Source organism: Polyodon spathula, chromosome 27 (genome assembly GCF_017654505.1).
Source record: "Polyodon spathula isolate WHYD16114869_AA chromosome 27, ASM1765450v1, whole genome shotgun sequence".
Lineage (NCBI taxonomy): Eukaryota > Metazoa > Chordata > Actinopteri > Acipenseriformes > Polyodontidae > Polyodon > Polyodon spathula.
The window spans coordinates 4,586,862-4,598,552 of record NC_054560.1 but is presented as its reverse complement, the minus strand read 5'-3'; the positions used below and the strand labels follow the sequence as shown (position 1 = coordinate 4,598,552).

General features: G+C 38.9%; 2 protein-coding genes across 8 annotated transcripts in view; both read left to right on the top strand.

Annotated features, from left to right (window-relative positions):
* Positions 1–93: 93 nt before the first annotated feature.
* LOC121301557 (UV excision repair protein RAD23 homolog A-like) lies at positions 94–6,253 on the top strand. Its single transcript, XM_041231046.1, has 10 exons — positions 94–420; positions 660–741; positions 1,030–1,109; positions 1,448–1,713; positions 2,091–2,134; positions 2,258–2,385; positions 2,630–2,735; positions 3,333–3,475; positions 3,582–3,737; positions 4,310–6,253. Exons 1-10 carry the CDS (start codon positions 322–324, stop codon positions 4,421–4,423), a joined length of 1,218 nt encoding a protein of 405 aa, XP_041086980.1. The 5' UTR covers positions 94–321; the 3' UTR covers positions 4,424–6,253.
* A 1,910-nt stretch (positions 6,254–8,163) lies between these two features.
* Positions 8,164–11,691, top strand: part of eps15l1a (epidermal growth factor receptor pathway substrate 15-like 1a) — a 34,141-nt gene continuing 30,613 nt past the window's right edge. For all 7 annotated transcript variants that reach the window (XM_041230275.1, XM_041230273.1, XM_041230272.1 and 4 more), the window contains exons 1-2: positions 8,164–8,215; positions 11,181–11,222. In XM_041230275.1, the coding sequence (XP_041086209.1) occupies positions 8,189–8,215; positions 11,181–11,222 (69 nt within the window). In that variant the 5' untranslated portion in view covers positions 8,164–8,188. The remainder of the gene's footprint in view (positions 8,216–11,180; positions 11,223–11,691) is intronic.

Sequence of the window (11,691 nt, the reverse complement as noted above, 5' to 3'; positions counted from 1 at the left end):
CATGGGGGTGCATTTCCTCTTGTACTTGCTGCCTCTAATCCCTTCAGGAAAGTTGGGGGTGGAAATCTGCAGTGATGTCTCCAGAGCAACCCACGATAGTAACGCGTGAAGTACTGGATACAGACACACCTGCTGTCATCTCTCTCTGTATGTCGGATTTTCCGTCTTGCAACAGGGAGATGCAGCTTTTATATATTACAGAATGCATTGAAGACTGCCGATTTACTCGGAAGGGAGTGCTACAGATGGCAGGTGTTTGTTTAGGTTTTGTCCCTACCGCTGTAGTTTATGCATCTGACTGAAGCAAGCTAGTAAGCAGTGATGCATCAGATCATTGAAGTGCAAAACCCAATTCTGGACATGGCCCTTAAAATGACAAATCGCAGCAAGTGTGGAAAGTTGCAGCAGGCTTGCTACAAGGTGCCCCTGTTTATCTTTTTAAACGCAATGTTAAAAAAAAAAATAAAGTAAATAAAAAAGTAATGAGAAACATGGTTAAATTGTTGACTCTGAAGTCCACCCCCAATCTAAAACCATTTGAGGAATGCAATCTGGATTAACAGGAATGCAATCTGGATTAACAGGAATGCAATCTGGATTAACAGGAATGCAATCTGGATTAACAGGAATGCAGATGTTTCTTAAATGCTCTTTTCCAGGTGAGATCCTTAAAGGAGAAAATAGAGAAAGAAAAAGGATCAGATTCCTATCCAGCAACAGGACAGAAGCTCATCTATGCAGGTGAAACCCTGTCGGTTTTGTTGTTCATTGCTGCTGTTCATAGTGTTAGTGAATCCAAAAGGTTAAGTTATAGTAACGATGCAGTCTACAGTAAGATTCTGTACACTGTTTACTGCTCCCTCAGTTTCAGTAAAGCAGGGTAGCAGCAAAGCCCTATTGCTTTATGTTGTGAATCTCAGTATAAACTCAACTAGAATGTACTGCCAATGTAATCTCATGTCTAATATACCTGTATCTTTAAAAATCCAAAGTTATAGACAAATCTGTTTGTTTTTTTAAATATTCAAGGTAAAATCCTAAACGATGACATACCTATAAAGGACTACAAGATAGACGAAAATAACTTTGTCGTAGTCATGATAACCAAGGTAAGCGCCAGCACTCTGTTAAAGAGTAGATAGCATTCTGTTTCAATACTAAATACTCAATATTCAGAAATACTGTTCTGTTTTGTGATTCGATCATTAAGAAATGATCGGTGAGGCATCCAGATAAAATATAAATACATATCAGTTTTGTGTACTGCATGAATTTATATTTTGCTCAGACGTCTTTTCCCCAGCCCAAACTTAATAGAATTGAGTCCATATTCAAAGATACTCCTTGAGAATATCAAAAGCAGAGCGCTAGAGAGAGCACATGGCTTGTACAAATGACAGTATTGCTTTTCTGATTTATTTCTTTTTGTATTTGTTCTCACTAATAGCCAAAGGCATCACCTTCTTCACCTGCGCAGCCCCCAAGCCAAGCAACCCCAACTCCTGCTGTAACAAGCACCCCCACCCCTGTACCTGCAGCATCAGAAGATGCCCCAGCTACCGAAGCAGTGCCCCCTGTGGCTCCCCTTTCCACTGCAGCCCCCCTCAGCACAGACGCAGCGGCAGCAGCACCTGGACTCCTCGATACCCCCACTGAGGAAAAACCCAAAGAGGAAACAAAAGAGCCCGCCGTCGCCCCATCAGTCTCCTCCAGGTAGACGAGAAGAGCACCAATCACGTGGCTTGCTGGTGGTGCTACTAGAAGTGCAACCAATCTATTTCATTAGAGTCAGCCATTTCTCACCACAAAGCAAACGCAAACAGTTGAGCTGCAGTCCAGCAATGCTCAAGGACTGCATATTCATTCTTGTGTAGCAGCAGATAGAAAATGAAAGCACATGCTTGCTGTTCATTTTAAAACTACGCCTGCATAGTGAATGGATGCGCGTGGCATGGATAATTTGTGGAATCGCTTTGTAAGTTCTCGCTAAGCACCAGACCCCATTGATGCCCCATTCTGTCCGTCTCTCTTTCTGATCTCTGATTGGTCACTGAATCTGCTGTTTCATCACATCGTATTTTTTTTCACAGCATTGAAGATCTTAATCTTTTAGAAGAAGCAGCGTCTATACTAGGTGATTTTTCTTCTTTTTTTAAATAATATTTATTATGTTTTATTATTGTTAAAGTGATGTTTCTTTCACATGTTATCACATTAAAATGCATGAAAAAATCTTTTGCACAAATTTCGTGTCCAGTTACAGGGCAGGCATATGAAAATCTGGTCACAGAGATCATGTCAATGGGGTACGAAAGGGAGCAGGTGATCGCTGCGTTAAGGGCAAGCTACAATAACCCTGACCGGGCAGTGGAATACCTTCTCACGGTAAGTGCGTTCAGTAAAGAGCGATTGCTAATTTAGTTTTCTCAGTTGTTTCCTTGTCTTTTGTTAAGTCTGTGTAAGGGTGCTGTTGTAACTGTTTGAAGTCAAACATTCACAGCATTTGATGGCATTGAGATCAAATGCTAAACCTGCGACTGGGTTTTTAATGATGGTACATTATTGATGTTATGCGCTTATTAAATTGGATCCCAAACATTCCAATTTATTTTTGTTCTTTATTGTTCAGGGAATTCCAACAGAACCTGACCTTCCTCCAAAAGAGGCATCCCCTCCAGCTCCCGCCCCCAATCCCACGCCGCAGCCAATAGAGAGACCCGCCCCAGCCGGGAGTGGTGAGTGAGGAAGCGAATCACAGTTATCCATCTCCTTTCCCTGCCAGAGCCACATTGATTAGCACTCAGCCATGAAGGAGCCCTATAATCTGCACTGTTTGCTTCGATTCTTCATGACTGCAGAGGGGTCCAGACAAAGGATTTCTGGATCTTTATATACATTATACTCCCCAGTTAGCATCAGTTACCTAATTGGGGAATGCCCACACCTGTGATTGCTGGCAGGGACAGATTTAACCCTATGCCTGCCAATCTTACATTCTCCCACACACACTGTTTACAGAAGCAGAATGAAACCTGCACAATAATATTAAGTTAACATATTGAATTACATACGCTTTGTAGTTTTCCCTATACTTAATGAAAAACTGACCCATTTAAAAGACATGAAGTATTGTGCTACTATTATGGCTTCTGGTAGACTTTCTGCAATATCATTTTGGAGTTTCTTTGATTACATGATAAGTAAAAGATCTAAATTCATATATTTATTTATTAGTTTTTGTAATTATGTCTCAATCCTAAAATTCTAGGTGATGCTAAACTTTTGGCCAGAGCTGTGTATATACCTTTTTTTTTCTTTTTCGTACGGATCAGGAGATGCATTGTCGAGTAACCCTCTGCAGTTCTTGCGAAGCCAGCCCCAGTTCCAGCAGATGCGACAGGTCATCCAGCAGAACCCAGCCCTGCTGCCTGCATTGCTGCAGCAGCTCGGCAGAGACAACCCCCAGCTCCTTCAGGTGAGCCTGCGGGGGCCCCCGGCCCTTTCGCGCTGCGAGACTCCCGTTCACCCACCCCGCCGCTTTGTCTCCGATAGAAGCTTTGTTTCCTTTTTATTTCTCACAGCAAATCACGCAGCACCAGGAGAGGTTTGTGCAGATGCTGAACGAGCCTTTCGGAGAGTCTGTCGGAGAAGGAGAGGGAGAGGAAGCGGAAAGTCAAGGGTCCTCTCAGACAAACTACATCCAGGTCACACCTCAAGAGAAAGAGGCAATAGAAAGGGTGGGTATACTGATAACAAAACCTGGGAGCGATAAGATGGTATATTTCATCGTGCAATACGCTGGCATCAAGCAGGAGAGTCTGGATTCCCTTGGCGGTCTGTTGAAATTGCATGAGGGCATGGGCATTGTGTTTGGTGCCCTGGGCATGATTTCAATAAGAAGTTTAATTTCTTTGCTTGAGGAAGGCACCGGTATCGGAAAACCCAGTGCTGGTTTAAATGAGTTTCCTCATTTTCTCCAATATTAGAGACTGTAGTAGCAGGGAACTTCAGAAACCCAAGGCCAAATTGTTAATATAGCCTATTAGTATTGACAGTACAGGAAATCAGAAATCGTGGGAGACTTGGTGTGTGTGGTCAGTTTTGGAAGCAGCACTGTCTTGATCACTTATACTAAACAGAATACACTGTAAGAGAGGATTTCTAATGCATTTATACTGTTTTGGGTATTTTCTTAAGTAGGTTGCTGTAAATAACCCTCCGATGAGCCATTGCAGGTACCCTGTACTTTTAGCCAGTTTCTACATTTCTTCAATCAAAACCTTTCTTTTTTTTTTTTCTTCTGCTGCAGTTAAAAGCCCTGGGGTTTCCAGAAGGACTTGTTATTCAAGCTTATTTTGCCTGCGAGAAGAATGAGAACCTTGCAGCTAACTTCCTCCTGCAGCAGAATTTTGATGACGAGTGACCCGCGCCTCTCTCTCTCTCTCTCTCTCTCTCTCTCTGTCGTGTTTATAAGTGTCGACTGGGAGGGGAGTGCAAGAAGGCCGTGATGAGCTTTCTCTCTGGACAAAGCCATGATGTGAAAAAAAAAACCCCATTGAAGTGTTTATTTTTGAATAAATGTGAACCAATGCACACAACAACCACCACCTACTTCCATTGCTAGGGTCGCTGCCTAGTGTTTAGATTTACCAAGTGGCATTTATTATTGTTAATATTATTATTATTATTATTTTAAGTTCAAGTATGATGTTGCTGTTTCTTTTGCTGTACCCCCGAGATGAAAGCTATGAGCAAGGCAGCATAAAATGACAATCAGGTGTTGTATAAACATGGATTATTCAAGACCGATTAGAGAAAGCCACATGCAGAGTTGCTTGGCACTTGCTGCCATTGTTGACAAAAAAGTTTGCTATATTACAGTTGCAAATATACGTGTTTGAGTACAAAAAAAAATAACAAGGAGAAGGATTTGAAATAATGGTACTAAAGTGAATTTCTTTTAGACCGGGGTACATGATACTAAAGTCCTGAGGCTCCTTGCCCTGAAATTGGATCATATTGCTAATGGCAAAAATGCATGTGGCTGATTTCTCTTTATAGAAAATATAGTGATTTAAAATGTAAAGCACATTTTTCCAATAGGCAACACAGTCTTAACTGTAACACCAGGAGATGCATGGCACACAGTAATGAAATAGGGACTGGAATAGAGGAACAGTGGAGTGCTCTTGTACAACGTTCTTGTTGGTACAGGACTGTTGAAGCTTTAGTGCAAGTGTGTGTTATTCCCAAGTTATCTGGTCTTGTGTACCCCCTTCCTTATTAGATTTTTAGAAATTTTAAAACAATTTGTATTAACTATGGAGTCTGAGTAGTTACCCCACCGTAACTTTGAAAAAAAAACAATGCCTTTCTGCATTATAAAATATTGAAATAAAGTACGCCCTGTTTCAAAATCATGAAGTATAAACCGATACAGGTGCTTCAATGTATAGGTACGGTATTTATTTATTTATTTTGCATAAGCGTTCCTCAGCCTACTTTAACATGTCAGTTCTTACGATTTGTAATCTGCAGTGCTGTCAGAAGCATTAACATAAGGGAAATCTCTGAAAGTTATTAAAAGGGCAATCGCTCAACTGTAATGAAATCTTAACTGTTTCATAACTGTTATGAAACCGTTACTGGGCGTGTGCTCTGATCAAACTGCAGAGGACGGTTGCGGGCGGGGTTTGTCATGATGATTTATTTAGTCGTGCCATTTGTTTTTAACTTAATGTGAATCAAGCTGTATTTGGTACAAAATGACATGAATACTCAGCGGAAAAGCTGTGGGCAAGATGACATCGTGTTATAATGTGCAGAGTGCACTTCTTGCGTAATAGTTTATTCTCAGAGTCCTGCCGCGCTGGTATATTCTGTTGTCTAATGTGTATAATTGATCCTTGCTGTTACAATGTGACACTTTAAAATTGAAATAGAAACGCGAATGCTACCGTAAGACTTGGAAGAGTTGCACGGTTTTCATGAGCTCATGCGAAGTGTAGAAATAATGTAGATCATGCAAGCGTGTATTTTTCAGCTGTCAATTTTTACTGATTTGAATTTTAAGTTGTTCTGATGGCTTTTGCATGTCTCATGTTTCATTTTGTTTTTCTGATGAAGTTCAATGCTAGCCTTCACTGCAGATCACCTCTTGAAGACTCAGTGTGTAATTGCTAAATTGTTTCTGGGTGGATTTCGTTTCAGCATTATGTACAATAAATGGCTTTTATGAAGCTTTAAAACATCACGACGGTGTGTTTGATCATCACTTTCATCACTTTCCTTGTCCCCAATTTGAACCCCCTGCTAACAAACCGCTGGTAAACTGCTCTTTGTATAAAGCTAGAGGACTCAAACAAGACACTGCAAGCATCTACCACATATGTACAAAATACTACCCCCTGCTCAATTGTGCATACTTGCAAAGTCATATTTTGCAAAAGAAAACAACATGCAAACTTTTTTTTTTTTTTTAATGTATGGTATGTACTGTGCTTTAAAGTGTTTCACCGTATTGTACCTATTTGTTAGGCAAATGTTTGCAAATCCTTTAAGCCAATGCCTTCCCTGTCTGTGGCTCTAATACAGCTCACCCAGTGCAACCCAGACACCCCTCTATTATTCAACCATCTGGAATTTAAACCTTTCAGGGTGCATCTCAATATGAGCACTGGGGAAGATTTTCTTATTGTTGTTTGTTTTATTCATTTACACTGTATTTACATCCCTGAATACCGCTGAACCACACGTATGTTTCCAGGCTTGAACACACCGGAAATCTGCACACAGATGCACGGATATGTGGTGCTAATGGTATCCTGACATGTACAATAAGCTGCATCTCTGTGATTCAAGTCAGTTTTGGTTACCCTTGGCGCGTGAACAAATCTCTGTTCTCTTGACAAGTATCTTTGTATCTAATTCCCTGCTGTCTTTAAAGTAATGACTCTGTGGCCCATTCTGAAGAAGAGAATTCTCTATGGGCTCCACTCCAACTTTCATGAAGGGATGTGAGTCAGTAATCTTTGGTTTAAATCCTTTACAGATTTGTCGAGTCGGTGATGTCCTTGAAGTCTAGGCTTGCATGTCGTGGCAGCTGTTTCTGACTGTTTGCCTCATCACAATACACTCCTGTTTATTTCATCCAGGATTAAATTGTTCAAATGCTTTAGTGAAGAAAAACAACCTCTCTGTATTACAGCCAAGAGCACCTCTCCTCTCTGGACCACGACAGTGTGTCTCAGCCACGCCCTCTAGGGGACCGAGACTGAAGTGCAGTTTCTTTCCATCCAAGGAATCCCAGGGCAGTACTTATTTATGAATGATAGCAATGTTTTAGATGTCGAAGCTTTACCTGTGTAACCTTTTAAAAACACGTGTTATTAAAATAATAATAATAATAATAATAATAATAATAATAATAAATTATCACCTTAAATAGATTCTGCTTTGCATGAAATCCATTATGCAGGTTTATTTTAATGCAAAAATATTTTAATATTTTGATTTTCGTTTGCAAACTAGTGAAGCTGAGCTCAGTCGTTTTAAATGCAGCATTCAAACAGGGCGCCATGTTTTGATTGTTCCTTATCCAACTGCCTTGTGCAGGAGGATCACAATGAAAGGAAGGGACCATTATAAATCAGATTAGTTTATTGTATCTCAGCCCCTTATACTATATTTTATATTATTATATGTAGATAAATATAGTTTGATGTTGTTTAATTTCAATCTGATACAAACTAAAACCAAAAAAAAAATGTCAGAAGGCTGTATTACAGCAATATCAGAGTCTATATTATATACTTCAGCTGTCTTGCATGGCATTATCCAGCAGAATTACGTTTTATTATTTTATTTTACATGGACACACTTATTATCGATGGCATCATTCAGTTTTCAAAATGCATTTTGAAATTGCCCACTCGCATTTGTCCCAATTTTGTGTCGGTAGAGATTCAATTCAACATAAACCTGTTTAGGGACCATAAATTGCTAGCGTGGCTATTGCACCGTGTGTGTCTTTGCTCTGACTGTTATTACAACTTTAAGTTTTTAATATTTGAGCTAAACCCATCAAATCACTTGCAGTCCTGCAAATTCCCGAGCTTCGTGCGCGTTCTCGGTGAACGCGCGTGCTTTCCTCGTACTCTTGAGGCGCGCTCCCGTGGCAATAGGGAAGATGGCGGCGCTCACGTCTCATACGCAGGTATTGTATATCTTATACAATTAATTATTTGTAAAGAACTGAAATAAATAACAATTAAAAAAAATAAATAAAAATCTCGTCAGTGGGTCGCCCTGCTTTGTGTGTAATAATGTTGGTTGGGTGTGTGAAACGTTTAGGAAGCTGTGGAGGATTTTAAGGTTAGGCCTATGGAGACAGAGTCGTGCAATATTTGCAAAAAAAAAAGAAATACTGCACATATGATTTCTTTAACTGCAGGTTGCGGAAGACGTTTACAAAAAGCGAGTTTCGTTGCGGTGTCTGTGTCTTGCAATATTGACATGGTTTTCGTAATTAATGCAAGCTGTCACATCAACACAGGGTAATGTGTTTACAGATAGCATCTGTTATCAATCATGTTATTATTAATTTCGATTAAAACAAGATATCTAATGTTGAATGTATAGAATATCCGTGCAGTTTTGAGTTTGAAAATTGATGTTTGGCATTTTCTGAAATAGATATATTTTCTCTGACGATATACATTGACAGCCCTCGGTGTCGCTGGCGTTTCGCACTGGGAGTGAATTTACAGGGTCGTTTTGAAACCTGTATTACGTTTTTCATGTATTACATAATCGGAGAACCGGTCGAGATTGTTATGACTTTGTTTCCTTTTCTGACTAGTAGCTGCGCCTTTGTATCTAGTTAACACGAGTGGATATTTTAAAATAGATAAAATTAGTGAAAACATGGTTTACACCAACAGTGTTATTGGTCTTATGTAATATTTTTTGCTCAGAGCCAAGTTTATATATATATATATATATATATATATATATATATATATATATATATATATATATATTTATATGGTTTTGTTTTATGACGAAACACAACTACTGCTGCGCTGTTGATTCGTTGCAATTCGTCTGGCTGATCAATGCATGGGTTTTATTAAAAAGCTGCACCCATTCATAGATCTAAGATTTGACTGACATTGTATTGTGTGTGTGTGTGTGTGTGTGTGTGTGTATATATATGTATATATATATATATATATAATATATATATATATCTATATATATATAATATATATATATATATTATATATATATATATATATCTTATATATAGATATATAGCTATATATATGATATATATATATTATATATATGTATATATATATATATATATATATATATATATATATATATATATATTTGTATATAATATATATAATATATAGTGTATATGTATGTAAGTGTTATTGCATACTGAAGAAGAAGCGACAGTGTTGTGCACTGTATGCTAATACACAGTGGCAAGCGAGTGCTCAAATATTAAGTCGTGGGACAAAATGATGCCTCGTTACGCCAAGAGTAATGCTGTAAGTGAGAGTTGATGAAATGTCCCACCCAGTTATAACTGCTGGTGCCATGTCAAGTCTCTGTGCAGCACTGTTTTATGTACAGTAAGTGGAACAATAGGCTTTATGTATAGGGAGGCTAGTGGCTCCATTATGCTTTCATTTGTTAGTTTAAAATAGAAATGAAGCAAAATAGACCCTGTTGTGTAGTGATAGATTGCTTTAAGATAATTGCAGGGGTTAGTGTATGAGATCTGCTTTCAGCAATCACTAATGAGTGCAGCTGCATACCCTCACAAAGATGTTAATGATAGCATAGGGACTGTGGAATTAGCTTTGTGAAAGGAACGTGTAGAAATGCAGTGACTTTTCCTTGAGCGTCATGCAGTGCACAGGCACAGGCTAATGTGTTATTATCAAACCCTTAAAAGAAAAAAACAACACAGTTCTATACGACAGTAAAGGTGACTGCAAGCAATTTATAGTACAAGTAACACTAAATGATTTTGTTGCAAAAACAAAATATACAGTGTTCTGCATTGCTTTAAGGCAAATGTCTGTACGCATGGCTGGAATTACAGCAGTTCAACACCAGATCCCTCAGTGTTAAAAACAAATCAATTAATTAAAGTGGTAGTACTAACCTGGGCTGGGTTTAAACATCACTGGAAAGGTGAAAGGTTGCAGTAAATGCTCTTGCTTTGCCCGGAGCTTCACTTATTTAAAGTAAAACTTCCCAGTGTCTTGCTGCTGCCTGGATACAGCAAAGCTTCGTTGAAAGTTTTAGTCACCTGTCAGTTCATGATGCAGGGTGTTGTTTTCATTGCATTTGATTTGATCCAGGAGATTGAATACATTTAGACAGTATGGTTATAAAGTCTGCCGAATAAATAAGAAATGTGTTTCTGCTCTCCAATATTTCTGTTTTGCAAACCACCGTATTGTTAGAAAACGGAATGGTAAAATGGACACAGACTACTCCCTTCCTCACTCCTTCTCTTCCTTTGTATACACACAAACACTGACCTACATCAGAAACAATATAAACATGGCATGGATAACGATTCAGGGTTGTTGAGGACTCAGAGTAGTTGTTTGTCAGGGTTCCAGCGAAGCCACATGGTTTTTGTAATGCAGGCTTGCCAGTACTATACAGCATGTGTAATTGTATGTAGTTGTAGCTGTGAACAGATTCTTTCATCCCTAACCTGAGTCAAGCAAAGCAATCTAAAAATAAAACCAGGTGTTGTGCTACTTGTCTTGGTAAACCTCTGTCACTGTGGTGTGGCTGGAATGGTGTTCTAGTTGCTGAATACAGGTATTAATAATACATGTTGCTACTGGGTGGGGGCTGCTAGTAGGGGCATTTCGCACTTTGAAAGCTGACATACAATAAAGCTTAAAATGACTTTGCCAAGTATTCCAAGTGTGAGAAGAAATATGAGAATGTCTTTGACCTGCCTGCTGTTTGTAGAAAGAGTTTACTTCATTGTTAGGGAGAATTCAGTCTCGTGCAGGCACACAAGTCTTTTTTTTTCGTACATTTTAAAAATGTGATAAACATTTATGCCAGTTTAAATGACAGCTAACTGCCTTGTGAGGCTGTTTTTAACAGGTTTTATTTTCTATGTTTTCCAGCTTTTAAGTGGGAACCCAGTGTACGAGTCCTATTACAGACAGGTAAGATGCATGGTTTTACTTTTAACATCAACTAGTGCAGGTGATGGGACATCTTGTACATTGTATGAAATAGGTCTGCATTTCAATATTGTTGCAGTACTGTTTCAGGGTGTTTCGCTATGTGAGCCGTATCGACGCGAGTCTGGAATGTGTGTCGTCTGTGGTGCTGTTTCAGTTTCAAAGCCTTTTTATTTAACATTTTAAGACATCCTACATTACTAACAAAGAAGTAAAGATCAAACATCTGTCCTAAACATTTCACATGCATATAACAGTCATGTTAGATTAGAATAAATGGTGGGAGAAGTCTGAGAACGTCAGCAGATTTTATACTACAAAGATTTAATAATTTGTTGAGTTGATGACTTCAGCACAGGAGTGGAAGGGGTTATAGGGGTTGATATGCTCTTGCTAAATAGTTTTTTTTTTTTAGCAGATGTGAGGTGTCAAGTGGGGTTGTTACTTTTAC

What these genes read in the sequence shown, in the direction of transcription:
- LOC121301557 (XM_041231046.1), top strand. Translation starts at nt 322, where the DNA reads ATGCATCAGATCATTGAAGTGCAAAACCCAATTCTGGACATGGCCCTT. An exon ending in ACAGAAGCTCATCTATGCAG is followed by an intron (nt 742 to 1,029) that starts GTGAAACCCTGT and finishes TAAATATTCAAG; the next exon opens with GTAAAATCCTAAACGATGAC. An exon ending in AGAAAGAGGCAATAGAAAGG is followed by an intron (nt 3,738 to 4,309) that starts GTGGGTATACTG and finishes CTTCTGCTGCAG; the next exon opens with TTAAAAGCCCTGGGGTTTCC.